The sequence below is a fragment of the Emiliania huxleyi genome, assembly GCF_000372725.1.
Source record: "Emiliania huxleyi CCMP1516 chromosome Unknown EMIHUscaffold_141, whole genome shotgun sequence".
NCBI lineage: Eukaryota > Haptophyta > Isochrysidales > Noelaerhabdaceae > Emiliania > Emiliania huxleyi.
In genome coordinates, this window is record NW_005201183.1 from 336931 (window position 1) to 361612 (window position 24682).

At 65.4% G+C, this 24682-nt stretch overlaps 8 protein-coding genes across 8 annotated transcripts in view; all 8 read right to left on the reverse strand.

Moving 5' to 3' along the window:
• Positions 1 to 3850, reverse strand: part of EMIHUDRAFT_227759 (hypothetical protein) — a gene marked incomplete at both ends in the record, with an annotated part of 6364 nt that extends 2514 nt beyond the window's left edge. The window contains 10 exons of the mRNA XM_005787574.1: positions 345 to 476; positions 673 to 720; positions 1751 to 1894; positions 2514 to 2609; positions 2686 to 2787; positions 2813 to 2983; positions 3066 to 3114; positions 3257 to 3328; positions 3422 to 3598; positions 3711 to 3850. Coding sequence (XP_005787631.1) covers positions 345 to 476; positions 673 to 720; positions 1751 to 1894; positions 2514 to 2609; positions 2686 to 2787; positions 2813 to 2983; positions 3066 to 3114; positions 3257 to 3328; positions 3422 to 3598; positions 3711 to 3850 — 1131 coding nt within the window. The remainder of the gene's footprint in view (positions 1 to 344; positions 477 to 672; positions 721 to 1750; positions 1895 to 2513; positions 2610 to 2685; positions 2788 to 2812; positions 2984 to 3065; positions 3115 to 3256; positions 3329 to 3421; positions 3599 to 3710) is intronic.
• A 1397-nt stretch (positions 3851 to 5247) lies between these two features.
• Positions 5248 to 8356, reverse strand: EMIHUDRAFT_455381 (hypothetical protein; the record flags this gene model as incomplete). The annotated part of the gene is made up of 7 exons (XM_005787575.1): positions 7700 to 8356; positions 7515 to 7661; positions 7283 to 7467; positions 6773 to 6845; positions 6656 to 6714; positions 6530 to 6583; positions 5248 to 5319 (listed from the first exon to the last, which is right to left on the reverse strand). Exons 1-7 carry the CDS (start codon positions 8340 to 8342, stop codon positions 5248 to 5250), a joined length of 1233 nt encoding a protein of 410 aa, XP_005787632.1. The 5' UTR covers positions 8343 to 8356.
• A 576-nt stretch (positions 8357 to 8932) lies between these two features.
• Positions 8933 to 10546, reverse strand: EMIHUDRAFT_227762 (hypothetical protein; the record flags this gene model as incomplete). The annotated part of the gene is made up of 1 exon (XM_005787576.1): positions 8933 to 10546. One exon carries the CDS (start codon positions 10544 to 10546, stop codon positions 8933 to 8935), a length of 1614 nt encoding a protein of 537 aa, XP_005787633.1.
• A 2024-nt stretch (positions 10547 to 12570) lies between these two features.
• Positions 12571 to 15148, reverse strand: EMIHUDRAFT_227763 (hypothetical protein; the record flags this gene model as incomplete). Its single annotated transcript, XM_005787577.1, has 4 exons — positions 12571 to 12790; positions 13166 to 13294; positions 13407 to 13848; positions 15139 to 15148. The coding sequence occupies 4 exons, from the start codon at positions 15146 to 15148 to the stop codon at positions 12571 to 12573; spliced, it is 801 nt and encodes a 266-aa protein (XP_005787634.1).
• Positions 15149 to 15862: 714 nt separating this feature from the next.
• Positions 15863 to 16504, reverse strand: EMIHUDRAFT_227764 (hypothetical protein; the record flags this gene model as incomplete). Its single annotated transcript, XM_005787578.1, has 1 exon — positions 15863 to 16504. One exon carries the CDS (start codon positions 16502 to 16504, stop codon positions 15863 to 15865), a length of 642 nt encoding a protein of 213 aa, XP_005787635.1.
• Positions 16505 to 17912: 1408 nt separating this feature from the next.
• EMIHUDRAFT_227766 (hypothetical protein) lies at positions 17913 to 18714 on the reverse strand (the record flags this gene model as incomplete). The annotated part of the gene is made up of 4 exons (XM_005787579.1): positions 17913 to 17956; positions 18073 to 18282; positions 18458 to 18578; positions 18652 to 18714. 4 exons carry the CDS (start codon positions 18712 to 18714, stop codon positions 17913 to 17915), a joined length of 438 nt encoding a protein of 145 aa, XP_005787636.1.
• Positions 18715 to 18995: 281 nt separating this feature from the next.
• Positions 18996 to 21206, reverse strand: EMIHUDRAFT_227767 (hypothetical protein; the record flags this gene model as incomplete). The annotated part of the gene is made up of 3 exons (XM_005787580.1): positions 18996 to 20003; positions 20095 to 20223; positions 20295 to 21206. The coding sequence occupies 3 exons, from the start codon at positions 21204 to 21206 to the stop codon at positions 18996 to 18998; spliced, it is 2049 nt and encodes a 682-aa protein (XP_005787637.1).
• A 1364-nt stretch (positions 21207 to 22570) lies between these two features.
• EMIHUDRAFT_227769 (hypothetical protein) lies at positions 22571 to 24279 on the reverse strand (the record flags this gene model as incomplete). Its single annotated transcript, XM_005787581.1, has 4 exons — positions 22571 to 22601; positions 22767 to 23161; positions 23260 to 23412; positions 23899 to 24279. 4 exons carry the CDS (start codon positions 24277 to 24279, stop codon positions 22571 to 22573), a joined length of 960 nt encoding a protein of 319 aa, XP_005787638.1.
• Positions 24280 to 24682: the final 403 nt, after the last annotated feature.

The window sequence follows — 24682 nt, forward strand, 5'->3', positions numbered from 1 at the left end:
TCTGGGGCGAGCGTGAGGCCGCAGCCGAGAGGGGTCGGTGGGGGATGTGGCCGTGACGGTGGGAGTGCGCGAGGGCGGCGGAGGCGGAGGCGCGGCTGGTGACCGGGCCGGCAGGGATGGCGGCGGCGGCGGCGGTGGCGACGGCGGCGGCGGCGATGGGGGTGGTGGGCTCGGGAGGCGTGGCGGCGGCGACGCGAACGTGTCACGGAGGCGGAGGCGTTGGAGGGGGAGGCGCGGTGGCAGAGGAGACGAGGGGCGGGCGGGGGGCGCGTCCAGGGCGCGGAGGGCGGCCGGGTGAGGGCGGGCGGTGCGTCGCGCGGCTCTGGGTGGGGGCGGCGGCGCACAAGGTAGTTGGGCTGGTTGTAGTCTGCCGACGCCTGGCGCGCCGAGGCGCGAGTCGGCGCCGAGCTGGTCGAGGGCTGCTCGCGGCGCTCGTTGGCCTTCTTCTCGGCCTCGCCGCGCTCGTTGCGGATGTCCTGGCAGAGCGGCGGGGAGGGCTAGTGAGAGCGTGATGTGGCGGTAGGAGAGCGAGAGGCGGCCGGAGGCGAGTGACTGTGCGAGGCGGGCAGAGGCGAGAGAGGGTGGCGGGGTGCGAGCGAGTCGGGTGGCGAGAAGTGGGTGGGTGTTGCGAGTGGGAGGGGAGGAGAGAGAGGGTGGACGGGTGGCCTGCACGAGCGTCGTGATGCCGAGCTTGACGAGCATCTGCTGGTTCTCGATCACCTGTGCCGAGGGGGGGGGGGCGTGAAGCGAAGCGGAGTCTGGTCGCTGCGAAGGTCGACGTCTCGCCTTGGTGGGTGCGTGGGTCGGGAGGCATATTGCTGGGGTCGGGGAGGCGGCGCCGGGGGGTGGGCGTGGCGAGGCTGCGGAGGGCTGGCGGCGCCTCGCGTCGGGCGGCGGAGGTGTGTGTGGCGGCGGAGGTGTGGTGTGGGTGGCTCTCTGGGGCGAGCGTGAGGCTGCAGCCGAGAGGGGATGGTGGGGGATGTGGCCGGCATCGTGGGAGTGCGCGAGGGCGGCGGAGGCGGAGGCGCGGGTGGTGACCGGGCCGGCCGGGGTGGCGGCGGTGGCCGAGTGCCGACGGGCGGGGCTGCGAGGCATGTGCGGGTGGTGTGCGGCCTCGGTCACGATGGCGACAGCGCCGTTGCAGCGTGGTGAGGCGAGGGTGGCGGGGAGGCTAGTTGGTGGGGTGGCGACGAGGGCGGAGGAGGGGGCGGGGGCGGCCGTCCGTGTCGGTGGTGGCGGCGGAGGCGGCGGCAGCGTGGTCTGTGGCTGTGGCCGAAGGCGTGTTGGGGGGTGGGAGGATCTGCACAATCGCATGAAGCGAAGCGGGGTCTGGTCGCTGGGAAGGTCGACGTCTCGCGTCGGTGGGTGCGTGGGTCGGGAGGCGTACTGCTGGGGTCGGGGAGGCGGCGCAGGGGGTGGGCGTGGCGGGGCTGCGGAGGGTCGGCGGCGGCTCGAGGCGGGCGGCGGCGGTGTGTGGGGCGGTGGAGGTGTGCTGTGGCTGCCTCTCTGGGGCGAGCGTGAGGCTGCAGCTGAGGGGGGATGGTGGGGGATGTGGCCGTGACGGCATCGTGGGAGTGCGCGGGGGCGGCGGAGGCGGAGGCGCGAGTCGTGGCTAAGCCGGCTGGGATGGCGGCGGTGGCCGAGTGCCGACGGGCGGGGCTGCGAGGCATGTGGGGGTGGTGTGTGGCCTGGGTCACGATGGCGACGGTACCGCCGCAGCGTGGTGAGGCGAAGTTGGGGGGGAGGCTACTCTCGAGACGCGTGCCTGCCGATTGCGCTCCTCCTCGTAGTCGGAGAGCGTCTTCGCCCGGACGGCCATCGCCGCGCGCGCCTCCTCCGGCTCGTCGGGGAAGTACAGCGGGTACAGCTCGCGGCCGAGGCGGCGCGAGCGGCTCTGCGGCGGGGGCGCGAGTGGTGACGCGTTGATATGGCGGGACGCACTGCGTTCGGGGAGGGGGGCGCGGTGTGCGACGCATCCCCGACGTGCTCTTCACGTCAGCGGCCGAGGCTGCGGCTGCGGCTCCGGTGGGGCGGGGGCTTGGGCGGTGCGGCTCCGGTGGGGCGGGGGTTTGGGCGGTGTGCTCGAGCCTGCCACTCGCGAAAGAAGAGGTCGCGGACGATCTGGAGGCGCGCCGTCGGGTACAGCCTGGCGGGGTTCAGCATGAGCCGCTCCCACTGTCGCGGCGAGAGGCACGGGGTTGCGGCACGCGTAAGCGGGAGGGGGCGGGGTGTGGACGAGGGCGGTGCGGGCGATGCGGCTGGGCAGCGTGTGGCGCGCGAGGGTGTCCCGGCGAGGAGCGGTGCGGCGAGGAGCGATGCGGTGCGGCGCGCGAGCGAGGGAAGGCGCGCGCGCCGCGAGGAGCTGGAAGAAGTTGCAGACGGTCTGCGGCGTGGCGGAGTGAGCGTGAGGGTGTAGCGTGAGGGCGCAGCGGAGAGAGAGAGCTCGAGGCGGGAGGTGGGGTAGCGCGGGCGAGAGTCGAAGTTTGCGTGGGGACGGCGAGGGCCCCACGAACGGGCGATGGCGGGGGTCGGGATGCCTGGTACCACCGCTCCGGCTCCGGCCAGTCGGGGGTGTCGGTGTACGCAATCTCCCAGAAGACGTTGCCGTCCTGAGCGCGTCACATCGCCACGAGCTGGTGAGGAGCGCGCACGGCGCGGGCCGGGAGTTGCGTCGCCCTGCCGAACCTCGAGGACATCCTGCCACGAGAGAAGGCCCTCGTCCAGCAGAAGGCTGACCTTCCGCTTGATCTTGACCGGAAGGATGTTCTTCCAAAGGCAGCGGTTCTCCTGGGGCGGTGCGGCAGTCGGGAACGGTGTTTTTGAAGCTGAGCGGCGATGCTTCCAACTGGTCTGCGTTCGAATTTGGACGCACCAGCGCTTGCTCATCGGGAATCTTTGCAAGTTCGACCACTGCGCTGTCGGACTCGTGGTCGAAGGAGGCGGCGTCCCAGATCTGCGCAGACACGGTTCGCGATGGGGCGCTCTGAGAGCGGGGGGCGTGCGCGGCTGTGGGAGGCGCGGGCGAGGCGCGCCACGAGCTGGCCGCGCGGGTCCTCCAGGCAGACCGGGGACAGGCTTGCGAGGAGCGAGAGGCGGAAGGTGATGTCCCCGTCGCTTCCGGCGGGGGGGTTCACCTGCGCCGACGGGCAGGCCGTCAGGGGCGGGGCGCGCGGGCGAGTGCGGGCCTGTGGCGAGTGCGCGGCGCGCCGGCTGGATCATCGACTCGGACAGGGCTTGCGCGAGCACGGAGTGGCACATCGAGGCGGTCAGTCCGAGCTTCTGCTTGAAGCAGTCGAGGAGCGACTGGATCGGGTGGTCGTCGACGGTCCTGCGCGGGCGGCGAGGGGCGCGGAGCGAAGAGTTGGAGATACGGACCGGCGGGCGCGCGGGTGAAGCGGCGCGCGGCGCAAGTGGTGCGCACGTGTCGACGAGCAGGTTTGAGCCCTTGGCGAAGACGATGTCCGGGTGGTCGCGCAGGAGGACGCGGTACCGGAGCTCGCCGTCGAAGCGGTCGTCTGGCTTGAAGACGATGAAGCCGACCTCTCCGTTGAGGTCGTCGTGCTTTCGGAGGTCGGTGAGGATCACTTTCGTGCCGCGCCTGGGCGGAGCGCGGCCGCGGCGGTGAAGTGTGGCTTCGGCGGTGAGAGGCGCAGACGAGAGGAGCGCGGGCGGAGGAAGTGGAGCGTCTGGGGGGCATGGCTTGTACGCACCCGGCAGCGGCGAGGCCGCGCGCCGGCAGCGGCGAGGCGTCCATCGGGTCGAAGGAGAGGTCGTCGAAGCGCGACGCGGGTTTGGGTGCGTGGAGGTTGAGCTTGAGCGGGGAGGCCGCCTGCGTGAAGACTCTTGCCATTTTTGACGGAGGATCCAGGTCCTGCGACTCCACCGCTAAGAGCCGCCACAAGGAAAAGAATTTTCGCTGGCCGAATTTGCGCGGGCTCTTGCGCCGGCTTTTGCGACTCACGTCGGGGCAGCCTTTAAACCCCTGTGTGTGGCGGCGTGCCGTCCTCCCATCCCTCCTCTGGAGTTCTTCACCTTTCTACCTACCTGCCTGGGTAAGAGCCGCCACCAGCCAAGAATACTTACCCACCGGCTTTTGCGACGAAGGTCGGGGAGTCTGTGGGGTCGCTGTGTGTTTCCAGCTCATGTTAGTGTGCCCCAGCACGTGCCACAGTCCGCGCCTGCGTCGGGCCTCGCTCGAGAGCTCCTTTGAGACCGAGCTCTCCTTTAAAAATTCTAGCTCTTGACACTTGGGACGGGGAGCGGCAGCGGACAACAAGAATGTGATATTACATTACGCGCTTGTCGTCGATGGGAGCTTGTCACCTTGATGAGCGCGAGGCAATTCGGTCAATGATGGAGTCGATCCAGCCGCCAGAGTGGTTGCGAGCCGGATCGATGCGGCGGGCGACAGCAGCATTGCTCTGGACCGACGGGCTATTGATTGATGTGTTAATTTAGCTATGTTGGCGCATGTTGCGTCTTATCTTGCCGAACGGCAATGAGGTGGTAGGCTCCGGCCGGTGGCCACTACTGGACTTCAAGACCGAGCGGAGATGACGGTTGGCCGAGCAAGCGAGCGGGAGCAGCTCCTCTCGCTCTAGGCACCTGCTCTTACCGTATGTCTTTAGGACAGAGACGAGCTTGTGCTGCTGCCTCGAACGGATCTGCGCGCAGGCTCTGGCTGCTTCCCTTTTTGGCACACGTTAGCCGCAATTGAATGCCAGCGTGAAGGTGGTGCCTTCGTCAACAACGTCCAGCACACGGGACGCCCTTCGCCGACGCACGCGGCGAAACGGGGCCGCAAACCGCAACGCTCCGGGAGTCGCGAGATGGATTCGTGCCGTGTGGGAGGTAAGGTCGGACTTTCGCCGCCCTAGGACCGCTTGGGACATTGTCACCGCGTACGCATCAGGGATAGGCCCCGCCCTCCTCTGCGTCGACCGTCCTTCCATCCGCGACGTGTGGGCGAAGCGACAGTGTCCCTAAGCGACTTGCTCATCCCCCAAACTGGAGAAACCTGAAAGGCCGGGGGTTTATTTGTTTATTTACCGCGGCACGCGCGCCCACAAGCAGCGCCTCGCGGTCATGCCAACACCTCACTGCTTGCGCCTTGCCGCTTGCCCCCCCCCCCCCCACTGCATTCCCTTTTTGCGACATGTTTTTCTTTTTACCCCGGGCCGCAACGACCCGGTGTTACGAAACCGCGCGACGAGAGTCGAGACGAGAGAGAGAGAGAGAGAGATTGGTCTAAGCTAGAACAATCACGAGCCCGACTCTGATCTCTGTGTCGCCGAATTGGACGGGCCGGGGGACGGACCACTACGTTCAGTATATACGCCGCTACAGAGAGCACGGACCAGGTAGCAGCACAGCGGCGGTCGCCCCGCATGGAGGGGCACACGGCCGCCGCTGTGCTGCCCAGCGCGCGGGTCGGTGGAGTGGGCGGTGGCGACGCGCGGCACGCAGGAGTGCAGACTCGTGCGCGCGGGCCAGACGCCGACGGCTTCGAATGTGCACGAACCGGCGCCGCAGGCTCTGTAATCTCGGCCACTCTCGGCCAAATCTCGCTCACTGCGCGCGTCGCCGCCGCAGCAGCCTCGACGAGCGACGGGCAGAGGGCAGGAGGCGGCACCTGCGAGAAAAAACCAAAGTTACATCATTTTATCTCGACTTCGGTCGATCTCGGTCGATCTCGGACAAATCTCGGACAATCTCGGACAATCTCGGCGGATCTGGGCGGATCTGGGCGGATCTGGGCGGATCTGGGCGGAGGTCTGATCTTGGCCTGACCTCGGCTGACCTACTTCTCGCCTAGCCTTGCCGAATCTCACCGCGTATCTCGGACTTAATCTCGGCATCTCGCTCATCTCGGCTGACCCGGCCGGCACTCACACTCGTGCCCCTGTGATCTCACGCAATCTCGGCCTCACCGAGCTCGGCCGACCTTCCAAACTGTCTCTGTCAACCGACCCCTAGACGAGCCTCGGCTTCCCCCCGTCCCACCTTCCGACGTGTTCTCTATCGACGGATTGCAGGCTTGCCTCGCCTCGCCTCGGCGGACCTCGGCTAATCTCGCTCCACGGACGAGGCGCCTATTCATTGGTTAACTAATTAGAGGGGCTACCCCAATCAATTGACGATGTATTGATGAATCCATATCTCGCCCACATCTCGCCCATATCTCGGGAGCGAGGGGAGGAGAGGAGGGGAGACGGAGAGGGGAGGGGAGGAGAGGGGAGGAGAGGGGAGGGGAGAGGGGAGGGGGGGGGAGGTGAGAGAGGAGAAGGGGGGGGGGGGGGGAGGGGGGGGGGAGGAGGGGAGGTGCCAGGAGGAGAGGAGGGGAGGGGAGAGGAGAGGAGAGGAGGAAGGGGGAGGGGAGGAGAGGGGAGGGGAGGATGCACGAGCGTCCCACCTCTCCGCCGACGCTGCTGCATCTCGGCCAATCTCGGCCAATCTCGGCCACTCTTGGCCACTCTCGGCCACTCTCGGCCCCGGCGCATCTGACCGGGTGCGACGAGAGGCTCTCCACCGAAGCTGCAAGCTTCACCACCCGCTCCGTCGAGCCGGCCACCTCGCCGACCACCTGTCCACAGACATGCAGCCGTGAAGAGACGCCGTCGGCAGCTTGTCCTCGCGCCACACCGCCTCGCTCCACTCCACCGGTGCGGACGGCGGCGAGCAGCTCGAGCTGGCGCGACGACTTGACGAGCACGCCTACCCGCACGCACCGGTCTCTGAGGCGGTCTTGAGGCGGTCTCTGAGGCGGTCGCACCGCCGAAGAAGTCAGTGTCCCGTGCGTGGAACGGCGGGGGCTGGTCTGCACGCATGGCGATCGGGTCGGAGCCCTCGCGCAGCTCGGCGGCGGAGCGGCGGAGCGAGTAGTCTGCGAGAGGGTCTACGCGTACGCTCGCCTGATGCGGCGGCGGGAGAGGGGGGGAGGGGGGAGGGGGGGGGGGAGTGGCGGGGGCGAGGGGAGGCGGGCGGGGGGGCCGCACCGAGAGGACCCTGGCCACGCTCTAACCTCGACTCCCTCTCTCTCTCCCTCTCCCTCTCCCTCTCCCTCTCCCTCTCTTCTCGCTCCACCGCGGCCGTACGTCGGCTAAATCTCGGCTACTCTCGCACCGACAGGACGGGCACCACGCGAGACGTGTCCCCCGGTGCGCGCGGGCCGGGAGGAGGCGCTAGGCCTGCGCGCGAGCCGGGAGGGGCTGAGGCACTGCCTGCTGACGGGCGGGGCGGGGGGGCGAGAGTGCGCGCTGCCCGCGGCGTCGAGCGACATCACCAGCCTCGCGGTGATCCGGTTGACAGACAGGCCGAGGTGTGCAGTCAGCTGTCGGAGCTCGTCCGGCCTACTCACGCGGGGCGGGCAATCAAAGCAGCCGACAAGGCCGGGGGCGCCTCGCGCGAGGCTTCGGCGCCGGCTCGCGTAGTACTCCTCGAACTCGCCCCAGCAGATGAGCCCGTCGCCTACCTCCTCGAGCCGTGGCCGGCTCAGTGCCGGCGGTTGCCGCGACCCGGTGTCGGAGCAGAAAAGAAGAATTCGCCGTCCGCGTCGAGCCTGCGGATCGTCGCCTCCACGACCGCCTCCACACACTCGGCCGGGACGCCGCACGCGTGGTGCAGCAGCACGTGGAGCTCGTCCGGCGTGACGTGCCCAGAGCCTACCCGTCTCAGGAGCTCACAGTCAACAGTCGGCGACGTGTCAGCCCGCCCGGCGCGGTGTGAGCCGAGCCGTCGAGGTCGCACGCGTCGAAGAGGAAGCGGAGGCGGTCGCGCCGCGTCGCGTCCGCCGCCACCACCGGCGCCAGCCCCGCCGCGAAGCTTTCAAACCCGACGCCGCCTTCGCCCTCCTCCTCGCCGGCGCGGCGCGAGTCCGCCGCGAGCATCGCATAGATGCGGTGGATGAGGGCGGAGTTCTGCGGAGTCGCAAAGGCGCTGATGAACTCGGCGCGCGAGATAATCACCTCGCTCTGCGACTCACGCTCCCGCTCCTTCTCCGCCGCCGCCGCGGCCTCGCTGTCCGCCGGCAGCGCGGGCGGACCCGCAAACAGGAGAGCGCACCCGCAGCGGGCCGCGAGGAGGGAGAAGAGGGTGTGCAGGTCGGCGCGCTCGGCGGTCGTCAGTGAGCACGAGAGGGCGAGGCTGCGCCGCCCCTCCCTGCCCTGAGACGCCTCGGAGAGCGCTGACGAGAGCCTCACCGCGTCGAACCCCTTCTTGGAGCGCTCAGCCGCGATGGCGGCAGTGTCGGTGGAACGGCGTGTCGGCGCCTGCGATGCGCTCTCGTTGTCCGTCGAGTCGTCGCCACTGGTCTGCCGCGGTGGCAGCTTGAGGTCAGTGAACATTGCTGCGGCTGCTGTTGCCTGCGGTCGAAAGGGGCAGGTCCTTGCGGGGAGACGCTCTCGCGGCGTTCGCACAGGTCGATGACACGTCCATGACACGTCCAGAGGGGGGGAGCAGGGGCGAGGTGAGAGAGCGGCCAGTTTTATTCTTTTTTTTGCGTAGCCTTCATTCTTTTTTATTCTTTTTCCAATCGCCTTCATCACCTTCGTACCTTTATACATATCACCTCAGTAGGTACCTTCGCACGCTACATTCCAGACAGTGACGACAAGCTAGATCGACAACCCCGACATCACACACTCGGGCAGGCCTGCAAGAAGTCGAGCGAGAGAGAGAGAGAGAGACTCTTTCACGCTGACATCCACCGCGCACCGGCACACTCCTGCGTCCGGGCCCAGCCAGACCCTTTCTTGCTTTGCTTCCGCCCCCACAGCGCCTTGCACCGCTCTTCCGCCCGTTTGCAGCTTGTGTCCAGCTGTCCACTCAGCTTCCCTTTTCGATCCGCCACGCGTGCCTTTCGACTGGCTTCTTGCGTCCCCAGTGCTCAGATCGCGAGCACGGGAGCGCAACGACTCCTTCTTGCTCCGACTCTTCACCACAGCGACCAGAGGCCTGCTGCCGCAGAGCCGTACGTTGCGCTGATCATCCCTCCAAGCAGCCCGCCTGGTAGAGCGCCGATCCCGCCCGCAAAGGAGCCGGTGACGGCGCCCCAGGTGCCGCCAATGACTGCCCCGCTGATATCCGCCTTGATTACCGACTTCGCGTCCTCGCTGATTCGTACCGCCGGCTTGAACCAGAAGGCTCGCGAGCTGATCGCAACGTCGACGATCATCTCGGCAAAGGCGCGCGTGAATTCGTCTCTTGTCCAGGCCTGCTTCAGGGCCCCCGCGCCTTGGAGGAATTTCGCGGACTCAATTGTAGTGCTGACGTCCACAAAGTTCACGAGGGTGTCCTTCATCCTCGCACTGATTGACAGCTGTTTGACGAGTTGTTCGAACGCGCCGTCCAACTTTGAGCTCAGGCTGTACCTGGCGCGAGGAGAGAAGGTGACGTTCGCGCCGGCAATGATGTCGTCGTAGGTCTTCCCCTCGATGTTTAGCTTCCGGACAACCTCTGCCCGAAACAGCATCATGCTGGACGCGACATCTCCCCTGTCGTCTCGGCGGTACATGGTGTATGCGAACTCCATCATCAGGTCATGGAGCTCGCCGGGGCATACGTCGAAGACGCACGGCAGCGGAGGAGGCGGAGGGGCCTGCATCCTCGACCCAAGCTCTAGCGCAAGCCTCGTCTTCAGAGCCGCCGCCTCAGCGCTGGCCTCTGCCGCCTGCGCCTGCGCCTCCGCCGCCTCCTGTTCCTTCCGCGCAATCTCCATCTCGATTGCGGCCGTGCCCGCGATGGTCGAGCGGATTCTCTCCAGCTCGTCTGAAAATTGCCTCAGCACCGATTGGACGTAGTCGAGGGGCGGATAGGGCGGGCGCGCGGGCGGGTAGGGCACGGACGCAGACATCTGCTCAGCGTCGCTTGGCGACCGGATGACTGGTGACGGCGGTGGCGGTGGTGACGGAGAGCGGTATAAATCTTGGGTTGCTGACGGAGGAGGAAGGGGCGGGGTGCGCCCAAGGCACGGGCGAGACGAGTAGAGCGGATAACTGTCGTACAGGCAGCCTTTGCCCGAACAGGTTGTCTGATTGCAGAGAGTGAACGGCACTCCTTCTTCATTCCTCCCAATCTCTGCACAAGCGGCGACCGCCTCAGCGTACGTGCGCTTGGTGATTGGCTCTGCAGGTGGCTTGCCGGATGTGCAGGAGCGGCCCCTGTTGTAAACGCGCACGCAAGCGCCACTTCCGGCTACGTTGGGCTTGCAGCATTGTGTGACAATCCGGCGCAGTACCCTGCCCAGAGACGGATCTGTGATCTCTGCCCTCACGGTGTCTTCGTCTTGTCCTTCGACCAGGCAGGAGAGCTGGCCACCAGTCTTCGCATTGATGACCTGAACGCCGGCGCTTGGGATTCGAACCCTAGGCTGAGCCAGCGCGTGGAGTAGGAGAGGCAGGCATGCCATCAGGGGCGCAAAGGCTGTGCTTGCAAGTTGCCTGAAGGCCAACGGGAGGACGGCCGATTTTAGTTGAGACGCGTCCCACCATTTGCGTCGTAATCGATTTGCCGCGTCTCCTCGATATGTTGCCGCGTCTTCGTGGAGCATTTCAGTGTACGTACGTTTCTCTCTCTCAGTGTAGTGTATGTACTTTTAGCTTACTGGGAGAGAAGGGAGAGAGAGGGGGTTGTTTGTGTTCTCTATCTATCTAGGCCCCGACACTCTAAGGGCCCTACGCTCTCTCAGTGTACGTGGCTCTTACGAACAAAGGTGCACTGCTCACAGGGTTTGCGATGAGGAGCGACGCCGAAGGAACGATTCTTCTCGGGTAAGTAAGCGCACCAACCACTCTCTAACACTAGCCGCCGAACGCAAGCGCACTACGACTGTCGACGATCGGTTCATACTAGCACCTCACCTCGCGGGCCGATCTTCAGTGGGGCTCTTACAAACTTACCCGAAGGTTCGAACGAAGACTGCCGACAGAGGTTGCGGGCGGTTGGGGAGCGACAACTAATTAATACCCCGGTCAAGCACCCACAACTGCGTGCGTGAGTGAGTGTGCCGGTCTGCTGGCTCATCTTCGCGTACCACCTTCGCACGTACTTTTAGCTTAGTGGGTGACTCACTCTCACTCAGTTATGTGTGTGGCGCTTCATTCTCATACGGATACGCACGCCTGAGCATCCTCGATCGATCGCCGTGCAAAACTCTCGTCTCTCGAGAAGAATTTAGGAAAATCAACTCTCTCTCACAGCAGACAGGAGACAGGCTCGACACAGGTGCGGACTGGCACTCTCGAGAAGAATAAAAGCGCTGCCAAATAAAGAGAGGAACTACAGTACGCGGTAGTGATCTAAACACCCGAATACCACGTTCGGATCGCTCCTCATCGGCAAACCCTGTCAGCAGTTCACCCTACGGGTATGTTCGTAATAGCTACATACACCGGAAAATTGTGGGCCCCATTTCCGGTCCTTTTGTTTGTTTGGCTTCAATGGACAATGCAGCACTGCGTGGGAGTCCATCCCTTTGGCATACTCAACGAAGACACGCGCGTACGATTGGAGGGCCTGGTCTCTGAGCAACGCCTCAACGGCACCCCGGGCCCCCCACTTTTGGCCATGTCGAAGAGTCGAACACGTACGCTGCTTTGAGACCTCGCTGCACCGGGCCCGCTACTGCGTAAAAGGGCGTGGACCGTGAGTTGAGGAAATCGGAGGACGCGACCCACTTCGCCACAGACGGTCCCGCGCCTCGCCGCTATGACCGCTGCACGGCCCGTACCGTCCGCTGTGCAGCGGTCTTTGTCCGGAGTGAAAAGTCCAACGCGCTCGTCGGTGACGGTGTCCTCCGATTTCGCCGCGCTCGGCGAACCTCGACAGCGCCTTCGATGGCATGCAGCTCTTTGCGTCAGAAGCCTGGAGAGCAGCTCCTCGGCTGCTCACACGCTCTGCACAGTTGACACAGTCTACTGTGCGGCTACCACAGCTGTGACAGCGATGGGCTCGCCCTCACTGGCCCTCAGTCACTTGTGCTGCGGCTTGTGTGAGCGACACTGCTCGGCGACTGCCGGCACACTGTGAGACCATGGGTGTGAGGTAAAACCACGCTACCAGCGCTTGGTCACATCGGCCCCGAGGTCAGATCCTTTTACTCTGTTAGTGACAAGACTTGTCTACCGGCTGGAGCCGAGCAGGAGGACCCGGCGCACAACCCCTGGTCAACTCACGGTCACCCCGTACTGGGTCAGGCTCGCTGACAGTCCAAGGCGACTCTCCGTGCTTAAAGAATGTTTGTTACACCGGCAAAGGTGAGACTTTGTGGGAACCGCCACGTGTAGTAACATCGAGCTCACACTGAAAACACTGAGTTGACGATTTGCCGCTGCCTAAGGGTGGCGCCTTTAAGCGGGCCTTTGGCGAGGTGGCAGGCATCACAGGAGAGCCGAGGCTGAGGGTAAAGTTTCGCGCTTGCGATTTCCCTGTCGTTTCGTATACATTTATCTGTTGGCACCGCCCTCTGCGAATGCCAGATGCCGAGATGACCGAGGATACAGATGGCACCGAGAGGGTCGTGGACCGAGAGGCAATTGAGTCAGCAGCAGGTGTCTGCGTGATCTCAGAAGCGACTCACCCCTCTGGGGGAAACAGCCCTCCCCGCAGCCTCGCCGCCCCGCGCTGCAGCGGCACCGCTCTCCGCGTCAGCCGCGGCGGCGGCGGCTCCGGCCGCAGCCTGCGCCACAAGTCGGCGTCGCGCTGCAGCACGCCCGCCTCCGGCGCGGGCGGAGCGCCGAGCGACGGCCACGCGGTGGAGGCGAAGGCCTCGAGAGCGGAGAGGGACCACTCCTCGCTGTGCGCCTACGAGTAAAGACCGTCTTCTTAACAGGTGGTGGTTAGCGGAGAGGCGCCACTGCTCGCTGTGCGCCGCGATGAGCCCATCCTCCGCAAGCTCGTACCGCGTCGCGCCGAGGTACGGCTTGATCCGCGGGCGCCTGGGAGGAGGGAGGGAGAGGGGGTGGGAGGGGGTGGGAGGGGGTGGGAGGGAGAGGGAGGGAGAGGGAGGGGGAGGGGAGGGGAGGGTCGTGGGCCGAGAGAAGATGCGCGAGAGGGGCCCAATCAAACACACGCACACGCACGCACGCACACGTCCCCCCCTCCTCCCCACCTCCTCTGCCTCCCCTCCCCTCCCCGGGCCCCCGCGACGCGGTGCGTGCTGGCCCCGTACCATGGCAGCTTGAGCGCGCCAGAGAGGCGCCACCGGGCAACAAAGGAGCGGTCGCACACACGCTCGAGCTCGATGAGCTCGATCGCCGAGAGGGACGGGTCGAACAGCCCCCGAAGCGCGTCCGTGTACCTGCCGCGCACACACACGCACACCGCCCTCAGCAGGACAGCCCCGAGAGCAAGAGCCGAGGGCGGGCATCCGTTGTGTGGCGCGGCAAGCGGCGCCGCGCCTGCCGAGCGACTTGACGGGCATGTCCGGGTCGGGCGCGTCGAAGTAGCAGCCGTCCGAGTAGACGGCCTGCGTCAGCCGCCCCGTCACGTAGTACCCGCGCGCCTCGATGTCTTCACGCACCACCGCCATCACCTCCTCCACCGACAGCCCACGCGTCTTCTCGCCCATCGGCCGCACGGGAAGCGCGAGCGGGGCGAAGAGCGAGGCGTCGGAGCCGGGAAGCCACTGCCGGTCGAGGATGCTCTTGTGGCGCGCCGCGACAAAGTTGGCGACCGCGAGCGCCGCCTCGAGCGCATCATAGGCGCGGGTCCTCCAAAACGGGCAGCGAATCTCGCCAGACTGCTGGCTGAGGCGGCCGAGCGAGGAGCCCGGGCTGACGGTCCGCGGCGACGAGGCGGAATCGGACGATAGGACTAGCGCCGGAGCCGCAACTCGGGCCGCGGAAGCTGCGCCTGCGGCGGGGCAGACAAATGACAGCTCGACCCGCATTTCCGTGAAAAAAAAAAGTGGGCACATGCTGCACGCCCCTGGGAGCGGGGCGGGGTGCGCACTGTGCCTCTGTGTTCGTGCGTCGCCCATCTCTCCTGGAGATGACTGCTCTATTTATTGATACCCCCATTCCGATAAACGAAAGAAGAAAAAAGTGGCGAGATCGCGCGGCGCGGCCCGAGGCGAGGTGGATGGGTTGGGAGCGAGGGAGCGGAAGTGATCAGTGCGGTAGAGGATATCAGGAGAGAAGTCTTGTTGGCTTCTAAAAACTCTCTCTCAGGGTCAGCTCGGGGCGCAAGACCAAGACGCAAGAGTAGGGTGCCCACAGGGCCCAACAAAACAAAAACAGAGGCGTGAACCGCGCCATTCGCTCTCACCTGGCAACCCTGTCTGCACGTCTCGCGCGCGCGTGAACAGGGCTCCAGGCCCCAAATGACGTGTGAGTGTTAGAGTTGTTTGGTATTGCTAAAAATCTCTCTCTCAGGGCCCAAAAAAAGAAAGGAAAAAAGAAATGGGCGACCCCCGATCGCAGCACTTCGTGTTGGCCAGTCGAGAAATTGAGAGTGTGACTAGGAGGGTGGGACGCTGGGGATTCTCAAAGGTATACCCTTGGAATGGCCGGATCCAGCCTTAAAAATACGAGATCGCGCGCGCTTCGCGCGCTGCACCGCCTATTCTCCGCGGCTGTGTGACGACGCGTGCCGTGTGCCAGCACAGTTGGGCGCGCGCGGCGCGACGGCGCCCGCGAGGGAAGGCGCGGGTGCAGCGGCCGCCGGCGGCCGTACCGCCCGCCAGCCGGCGCAGCAGCGGCCAGCGCAGCGGCCGCCGGCGCAGCAGCCAGATCAGCCGGTGCGCGCCTTGCGAGGCGAGTACTGCCGCCCGGCAGCCTTGAGGCGGCCGGGCGGCAGTACTCGTTCGAACTTTGCGAGCCGTGCGCGCGCCGAGGCGCCCGCGGCGCGCGCCCGCCCGGCTGCCAGTAGGAGGCGGCGCAATATGGCCTATAGTACAGCCCTTGAGGAGGAGGAAGAGGCTGGCTGGCAGTGCTGTATGCCGCCGAGGGGCAGTTTTGGGGTGCTGTCACGGGCCCAGGGGGCTGCAGAAGGCGTCCGCAGCCGGGACAACCCGCCCCCCCAGCCGAGGCCGGTCGAAGCCCACTTGACCACAGCCATGAGGAGTCCTCTTGGTGCTCCTGGCGGCCGTTGGAATGGCGAGCGCGCGCCGATGGGGGGGGGGGGGTCTTGCTTGCTCCACACCGAGCGCCATCGGTCCGGACCGGCGTGGTCACCGAGGGGTGGCCTGCACAAGGTCTGAGCCGCGGGCGCTCGGCGCCAAGTGCAGTGTCACGCTCGCGCTCGCGCGTGACAAACCGGGGAACCCTCGTTTCCTAGTCACTCGGTCCCCCAACGGAAGAGGCCTCGCTCCTATTGGAACTGGCCAACATCAGATTTGCCTCGTGCGTCCCTTTTTGAGGCCGAAAGCTATTTTCTTTTGGGTCCTGTGGGCACCCTAGCAAGAGGTGGCCTGCGAGCCATCCGGCTTACATTTACCCTGCGTTCTCGCACATGGAGTGCGAGCTGCGAGGTACTCGACTGTTGCCGTCCCAAACTGTCACTCCCCTCTTTAACTTTATGGTCTCCCGGCCGGGGTGTCGGGTGGGGGCGGCGGGTGTGCGGGATGTCTGTGGGCCCGAGAGCGATATGCCATGTCCGCCTTGCTTTGTTTCCTAACATCGACAAGGCTAGCTCAAAAAAAGTGATGGAATTTACAAAATATCTGATATCTCCCCTCTCATGCAAACACGCCCACACGAGTGTCCTCCCTCCCCACCGCATGCCACCCCGTCTCGTGGTCCTGCCTCCACTCGCGCTCAGACCCCTGAGTACGCCCTAGGGGCGGCGCCCTGCAGGCGCCAGTGCTCCGCCTGCATACGGTCTCCTCCGCTGGGCGGCCCGGACCTGGCCCCGCGCCCCACGCGCCCTACCTGTACATCTCCTCCTCGAGCCGCAGCAAAATGGCCTCGAGCTCTGCCCCCGCCTCGGCGGCGGCGGCCTCCGCCTCCTGCTGCGCCTTGGCCATCGCCGCGTACTTGGTGTAGGCCTGGTCCAGCGCGCCCAGCGTCGCGGCCTCCTCTATCGCCCGCTCGCGCGCACCCGCCTTGCGTCGCGTCAGCTCCTCGGCGTCAATATCGTCGGCGCAAAAGAGAGCGAGGTCCGGCTGGACGATCTCGGCGGTGCGCTGCTCCACCGCCATCGAGTGCGCCGACCGCGCCGTCTCCACCCGCTCCTCGAGGCTGCCCTTCACGGGCGGCCAGCCTCCGAGCGTGACAGCGCCCTTGCCCTCGCCCGGCCTGGCCTTCTTCTTGAAGGCCTCTTCGTTGTGAGCGGTGTGCGGCATGCCCATGAACGGACTCAGCCCGAGCGGCTGCGCCGGGTCGAAGGCCGTGCCGGTCGGCAGCTCGGGGCGCAGCGACGGGTCGACCAGGTTGTTTTTCGGGTCGAGCTTATCGGCGTTCGGCTCGCCCTTGGCGTTCATCCAGCAGGTCGCCGGCACGCGACTGGACGGAGCACGAGCGACGGGCCCAATGTGAAAACTGGAGCATAGAACGAAGGTCGCCAGCATCGGTCAGCGAGCGGTTAGAGTGCAGAGCCTGATGGCAGATATCTGCTGAGTCGAAGGAAAGTTGAGCAAAAAGAATTTTCTCCGTTATTTCTTTGCGTGCCGTTCTCCCGACCCTCCCTTGAATTTCTCGCTGCTTTCTTTCTTTCTTTTCCTGGCTCACAAGCTAGTTCAAAGGAAAGAATTAGGCAGCCGGAGTTCTTTCTTTGTTCTCAGTCCTGTCAGGACCTAGTGTTGTGCGAGGGAGTGGCCTCGTGCACTTCGAGCACTTGGAGTGCAGTCGCGAGTCGGTAACCTCACACCCGGAGGTTGGAATTCTTGTTCTCTGTTACAGGTTTAGCCGGCTGGGGGACGCTCCTCCTTCCTCTGCCTCGACGAGCGTGCAGCGTGTGTGGAGCGCGTCCGCCTGAAATTCCCCTTGATTCGACGAAGTTCTGCCTGCTGGCCACCGGTCTATCACCCCTGGATACCTCATGCTTCGACTCTCCTTGGCCATCGCATCAGTTGCCGCCGCCAATGCCGGCCCTTCCAGTCCGCCAGTTTTACCCCCACAGCTTTCACCTGGATCGCCAGCAGCACCCCCACAGCTTTCGCCTGGAGCAGTCGTCGCTTCGGCGCCGTCCGGCTGCAGGGTGTACGCACGAGACCGGATCTACTATTCCAGTCTGCTCGCCACCGTTCAAGACCGAAAGGTGTACGAGAAGGGCAAGGTGTACTACGCCGGCCTGCTCGCGACCGTCGTGGTGAGCGAAGGGATGTGGAAGGTGTATCGACGAGACCGTACTTACTACGCGGCTCTGATGGCCACAGTAAAGAGCGGCAAGGTGTACGCGGGAGACCGAGTCTACTATTCGAACCTGCTTGCCACCGTCCGAGACAACAAGGTGTTCGAGAGGGACAGAACCCACTATGCCGGCCTTCTTTTCACGGGGGTAGGATGTTCCGCCGATGAGCTCGGAGCTACAGCCGCGGCTCTTTGCGCCGACGACGATGATGGGCTTTGCCGTCGGTCTTGACGTCCCTCCGGCCAGTTACCATGTTCAAACTCCGCTCTTTAATTCGAACTTTCTCGCCTCGGCTCGTGGGGCTCCGGGGAGTGTTGATCGCGACGCCAGCGCCAGCCTCCCCCCTTGACCACGGTCGCTTAGCCGCCCCTCAATTTTGACGAAAGGGGGAACCGAACTAGAGATGCGAATTAGAGGCCCCATGTACATGGGAGTACCCTCTCGAGACGGTGAGAGAGATCAGGGGAAGCCATCCATGGGGGACGGGCACCAAGGCACTAACTTCATCACTCATTAGCTCATTCGCCCCGCGCCTTTAGCAAGCCCTGGTGCAGTGTGTCTTCGGATAAGCGGCCAGCTTCCCACCAGGGCAGGGAACCCCCGGCGGCGACGCTCAAGTGTGTGGCCTACGGACTGGTTGGGTAGTAGTCTAAGTTCTGAGCCTGGAGGCCTAACGGGTCTAAGTGTGGCTAGCCACGCTGGAGTGCTTGCGCGGTCTAAGATCAGCGGGAGCCCCTTACATCGGCTAAGTCGGCCGTGGACGGCCTGGGGCCAAGAGGCTCCCACCGTGATCAACGTACAAACGATACGGCGCAACCCCCAAATTTTCTTCGCCTGCGGCGGGCGATCGGTCCTTCTCATGCTCAGCAATCGCCGCCGCAGCATCCTCCTCTTCCGATTCTCGTCGCTGCTTCTTGAGCGCAATCTTCGGCGACTTCTTCGCCAAACAGTTCTCACAAATAGCCTCAAGCTCAAACAAACGCATGTCAGAGAAGCCTGTGTATGCTGGTCCTCTTTGAACGATCCGCGCGTGAGGTAGCATAGGGCCTTGTTGACAGCAGCCAGCTTGTTGCGCTGCTTCGTTGCGATGAGCTGATTGGGATCGCAGAAGTGCATGCCAAGCACCGCCACGATCTTGAAGCAGAACACATCGCAACCGCATCGTCCGCACTGCCATCGGCATGCCGCGCCCGCCGCTTCGCCGCAGCCGCCTTAAGGCACGCATAGCGGCAGCATATGGTACGTTGCGCGTACTTGAGCAGGCGTTGCGCGCCGCAAGTAGCGCACTGGCCCTGGGAGAAGGCGATATGGCGTCGTGCGCGGCAAACGTTGGTCGGGACGCGTCCAGGTATTTTTCGGGTAAACCTGAAAGCTTTTCAGGTATACCCGGGTTTTACCCGGAGTTGGCCTTATGTCGTCTAAGTTCATGGCCCCCGACCATGGGGGTCTAAGTCCGAGCCCGGCTCCGTGCGGGGGCTAAGTTGAGCGCTCGCTCGCTGCAGAGGCTAAGTGTAGAGCGACCCTCTAGCCCTACTACCCAACCATTGCCTACGGTAGCCATAGACTCTAGTGCGCGATACTGGGGCTAGGGGGTGGGGGGTGAGGGGCGCCCGCGCCAACGGGGAGAGAATGGAGGGGGGAGAGTATGCGTGCCCGTTCGAAGCATATTTTTTTCTCCATCACAGCAAATTTTTGGAAGTAAAGATATATTACTTTTCTATCACAACTAAAGTGAGTCGGCCGCTCTCTTGCACACGGCGCATGCCTCGCCCGAACGCGCGCACGAGCGAGTACGACCAGGGAAACAAGCTAACCTGATACACCCCCATCGCATGCCCCGGCTGCGGCCCGTGCTTCGCCTCGAGCGCCTCTAGTAGTGCCGCCTGGCCCGCGAGGCCGATCCGATTCAACGGGGCGTACAGGTGACACCCCTGACCCGCGGCCGGGAGGGCAGCTGCGAGTGCCATCGCGCCCTTGTCGCCCACGTCGCACCCCCCCAACGCCAGCCCATGCGACGGCGTGCCTGTCGACAGCGCCGTAGCTAGCACCGCGGCTCCCTCGTCGCCAATAGGCGTGAGAGCGACGGCGAGCATCTGCAGCGTCGGCGCCACGCCGCGATGGAAAACGCCGCAGAGCGCGCCGACGCCGCGCGCGCCGTAGCGGTTTGCCCAAAGGTGGAGAATCTCAAGCGCCGGGAGCGCGCCGTCCTCGAGCCCCGCCGCAAGCTCCGCCACGCCCTCGTCGTCGAGGCGTGTCCCAACTAAGCTGAGGGTCCGGAGGCTCTCGCAATGGTTTAGCGCCTCCGCCAGCAGCGCCGGGCTAGTCCACGCGTCGCCACGCACGAGCGGCAGCCCGTGGTAGTCGAGCTTCTCGACGGTGCCCAGCACGCCTTTCGCCGTCTTTACGTAGAGCGCGAGCACGGCCGCCGAGTCCGCGCCGTTGGTGAAGCGGCAAGCGGCGAGCAGCTTCGCCATGCGCTCCGGAGTCGCGGGGAGCCGCCGCTGAGCGCCGCCGTCGCCGCTGGCGACGTCGATGACGAGCTTCCACTTGGCAAAACCCAGCTTAGAGGGCTTTGCGCCCAGCTCTGCGGAGCACCGCTCGAATGTCGTCCAGCCGCGAGTGTCGTAGGTCCGGCTCCGGTCGAAGCCGGCGGGCAGCTCGTCCGGCAGCTGCGTGAGCAGCACGACCGTGACCGAGGCGTGCGCGTACCAGAGGTCCTAACGCGGAATGTAAAGCCAACGTGTGCCGTGAGAGCGGTGCATGTTGTGGCGCTGTCAGGGGAAGGGGGAGTGGCTGGCGTGGGCTCACCATCGTGTTCTCCAGCATGCGACCGAAGGCGGCCTTCTGCTCGCCCGACCGGCTCGCCTCATACGCGCGCCGCTCGGCAAACTGCGCCGGGTCCTTCTGGTAGCCCGAGCTCCAGTCAAGAAACACGCCCTGCGCGAGCCAGGGAGGGGGTGGCGGTGAGGAAGGGAGTAACGATGGGCAAGGCGCGGGAGGCAGCTCACCACGTCCGAGAAGCCGTAGTTGCGGCACGCGCCGAGCAGGCCGCGCCCGCCGTAGAGGCCCCGCAGCTTGCGGCAGAGCAATTGGAGCTGGCGGCCCTCACGATCTGGATGCGCCGCCTCGAGCCAGCAGTAGGAGACGGAGATGATCGGGAGCAGCCCGTCGGGGTTGCGCTTGCGGCCGAAAAAGCTCGCGAGCCAGCCGAGAGTGGATGAGAAGGAGGGCTCCTTGGTCATGCGCTCGGTGGCCTCCTCAAAGCCGGCGAGGTCGAAGCCGCGCCTGGCGCCTTGCTCGATCCGCCTCAGCTGAGCAGAGCTTAAGAAGGCCTCCTCTGGCAGGTCCTGCCGCCGCGAGAGCACGCCGCCCCGCTCTGCCAGCGCCATGAGCCAGTTCAGACTGATCAGGCGCACATCTCCCGGCCGGACATTGTCGCCGTCGCCCTCGAGGGCAGCCCAGATGGAGGCGTGCTCGCGGTAGCGGGCGCCGTCATTGGTGTTTGCGCGCGGCCGCTCGTGGGCGTGAAGACCGGACTCGGTGTCGGGGGTGTCGGGGAGCGTTGGCACGCGGTTCGGGGGCTGTGAGCTGCCTCGGCAGAGGTTGTAGACGGCAAGGATGAGGGGATTCCGGAGGAACATGTGCTCGATCAGAGATGTCGCTGTGAGTAAGGCGGCAATCGGCAGGTCGACGAAGAGCATCATCGGAATCAGGTATGGGAGGCGACGCCAGGGGAGGAAGGCGGGAGGCACGCCGACAGCAGCGTCGGAGCTGCAGAGGCCGAGCGCGATGAATGGCGAGTGAACGAGAACGGTGGATGGAAGCAAAATCAAACCGATCGCTGGCCAGAGCACGAAGCCCACGAGGGTCTCAACGCACGCGCGCAGCAGGCGGGCGGCCGTCATGCCACAGAGCAGCATTTTACCCGAATTTCTTCAAAACCGGCGGAATACTGTCGAAGGCGAAAACACCAGGAAAGACGCGAAACTTTTTTGAAAAAACATAACATTGGTACGATTCATGTAACAAGGAATGTCATGTAACAAAAACATTGTAACGAGGAATGTCGCCCTCACCCAGAGCCGTCACCCCCACCCCACCCACCCCCGACCCGAGAAAGAAAACAAACAGACTCTCCCTCGCACAACACACGCCACACGGGAAGACACCCTGTGTGTAAAACTATACACATCCCTGATATCGTGAACGCTGTAGACTAGAGATGAGATCGCCCATTCCAAACCGGCACTTTCGCCTATCCCTATTTTGTGCCCAGCCCTAGCACCTTATTCTCGCAGCACGGACACCCTGCCCACACCGGCCCGGCCGCCATCGAGGCGAGCCGATGTGCATGTGCATGTGCATGTGCATGTGCATGTGCATGTGCAGGGATTTCGAGGGCCGGTCGCTCGAACCTGCTCAGAAGTTAGTTTTTTTGCGTACCCCTTGCGCCATGAACAACCGCTCGAAACGCTCAAATTTGGGCGTTCCGCGCTTCGCTTCAGCCTTCTAAGCCGGCACCGCGGCGGGCGGATAGATGCGATAAATGCGGCAAGACCACTTGTGCTGCCGGGTGGAACTGGAACTCCGATCACACCGAGAAGGCTTGCCATCGACGCAAGTGCATGCGGGCGGTCGGCCGTCTGCCACCACTCGCCAGCGATAAGGTTGCCGGGTCAACGGATGCAGCCTTGCTGGAGATTGAAGAGGTGCTCGGCATGCGCTACTGTGACCCGAGCCAGATGACTGCGGTGGCGCTGAGGAACCCTGTCGATGAAGACGACGAGCGCTTGGAGTACCTTGTCTCTGGCAGGTTTGGCAGTGGTCCCGACGACCGCGGCTTCCACTCTGTAGCTTGGGTCTTTGATGGCGATCTCCTGGACCATGTAGATGCGGAGGAGGTCAAGTCAGCGATGCAAACGTACAAAAATCGGATGGACAAGGAGTTCGCAGCGCTGGCGGATGCGTGCGACGCTGAAATGTAGCCGTCCCGGCACCCCACGTGCATGCGTGTGATATTCGAGGGCTCAACCGGATCGTGAGCGTTGTGAGGCCGCAATCCCGTGCTTAGCGATAGGCAGGCACATCATGTGGGTACTCAGGATCACTCGTATGATAATGTCAGCACGTAGCTACGCTCGCGAGGGCGACCTAAGCACCTAAGCACCCTAAGCGCCCCCCCCGCTTAGGCCGCTTAGGTGCTTAGGCGGTCTCAGAGGTTGTGGGACCTGGGGCCCGCCGGGCCTGGGGCTGTCGGCTGAGCCACTCTCCGGCTGGTGGCTCTCTACGGAGCGTTTACACAATAGCTCGGCACCCTGACCGTGGACTCAGCCAGCACACAGAGGATGGGTGCTGTGCGCAGTCAGCCGGTTCAATCGATGTCGATCCCGTCGATCGCCGACGTATGGGCCGCCCCGCGCCCGCGCCGGCCGACGGCCGACGACAGATTTTCACACAGAGAGTGCTCGCTCGTGCTCGACCCGCCTGGTTCAGAGGATGATCCCGCGCCGCTCGCCTCTCCTGCGCCTCCCACCGGCCCGACCTGGTCGCTCTCCCCCCACTCGGCGCCCTCGCCGTCGTCGCCCGCCTCCGCCGCTGCAGCGCGCCTGCGGCGCGCCTCCTCGCGCCTCTCCTCCGCTCGCGCCACCGCCAGCTCGAACTGGGGCCGGAAGCGGCGGTAGAGGCGCATCGCCGCCGCCGCGTCCTCCTCCGGCGAGTGGCATCCCTCTTGGATCCGCCACTGCAGAAACTCGGCGGCGAGGTGGCGCAACTTGCGCGGCCGGCCGGCCCGGGTGCCGAGCAGCGAGGGCAGCCCCCGCGCCGTGTCGCGCACCAGCCTGCGCGGGTGCCCAAACCCGAGGGCCGCAAAGTCGTGCTGCAAATCGTGCCTAGTGGCGGCATGTTGCGGACGGGTCGGGGGCGCATGTCCGGCCGCCGGCAGAGGCGCGCTGCAGGTGTTCGCCCGACGACAACCTTGCCCTTGAGCAAGGCGGAGACCTCCCTCGACACCGCCTCGAAGGGCGGCGCGGTGGCGAGCATCGGCGCAGTCACGCCCGACCAGCGCGTTCGGTAGTCGGTCACAGCGCAAGGCGGCCGGCAGTACGAAAAGTAGACCACCTCCTCCGCCTGGCGGTAGCAGGGCGCTCACTTCCGAGACACTTCCGAGACACTTCCGAGACACTTCCACACACGGCCTCCCGGGCAGAGGAGGCGGGGAGGTGTCGGGCCGGGCGCCGGGGCCGCTCCGCCTCGTTGACGACGCAGACGGAGGCGAGCTTGGAAGGCAGCCCGCTCGCTCCGACGCCGACCTGCAGCGAGGTTCCAGCGAGGTGTGCGGTACAGGCTCGGGGAGGGGCCGCCCGCGCTCGCCTGATGCGCACCATCTCGCAGTCGACGGCAAGCACGCCTCCCGCCTCCGCGCCGCTCCCGACCGCCACCGCCTCGCGCCGCGTCGGCGGCGGAGGCGCGGCGTCGTGCCGCGAGCCCGCCCGGCGCGCTGGGTGCTTTGAGGCGCCGCCGAGGTGCCGCCTGTTGCCGTCGCGGCCGCGCCCGTGCCGCGCAGCCGCCGCCTGCTCCTCGGGTGGGTGCGCGAGCAGGTAGCTGAGCGCCCACCGGCACGCGGCGAGCCTCCGCCTCACTGCGGAAGGAGGGCCGCCTGTTCACAGCCAAGCGTTGAGCGGCGCCTTCTTCACACGCGGCCTCACTGTGTCGTCGGCTGCCGCCGCTGAAGGCGGGGAGCGGGAGAGGCGAGCCGTCGCCGCCGGCCCCCTTCTGGGCGAGCGCGTCTGCGATCTCGTTCGACCGGTTCCCCTTGTGCGCCTGCACCTTGAAGAAGGCCGTCCGGCCTCTCCTCAGCCGCAGCAGCAGCTGGATCAAGAGCACGAGCCCGCCCCACCTTCCGTCCTGCGTCTGATCCGACACGCGCCTCCGGCCACGGCCACGGCCTCCGCCGCCCGACTCCGCCGCCGCCTGCGCGCAGCGCAGCGCGTGCATCGAGTCGGAGAAGACTGCGAGCGGCTCGCCACGCGGGTGGCGCAGGAGGCAGTGGGCGAGAGCCGCAAGCTCGGCGAGGTTCGAGTCTGCGGGTGCTCCGGCGGGAAGGGTGAGCCGGCCGTGCGTGTTGAGCTCGTGGCCCGCGGAGTAGAAGACGGCGGCGCCGCACGAGCCGTCCGCGAGCACCGCTCCGTCCACGAAGGCGCCCCGCGCCGCCGCCAGCCGCGGCTTGTCCAGCTTTGTGACGACAGTGAGTCGAGACGGCGGGAGCGGGCCGCCGCCAAAGAGGAGCTCGAGCAGGAGCTCGAGGAGGGCTCGAAGGGTGGACCACATATATCCTGAGTGTGGCACCCAAACTCCAACACGACGCTTGACGGTACGCGAGGCGACTCCCGTGGTTGGC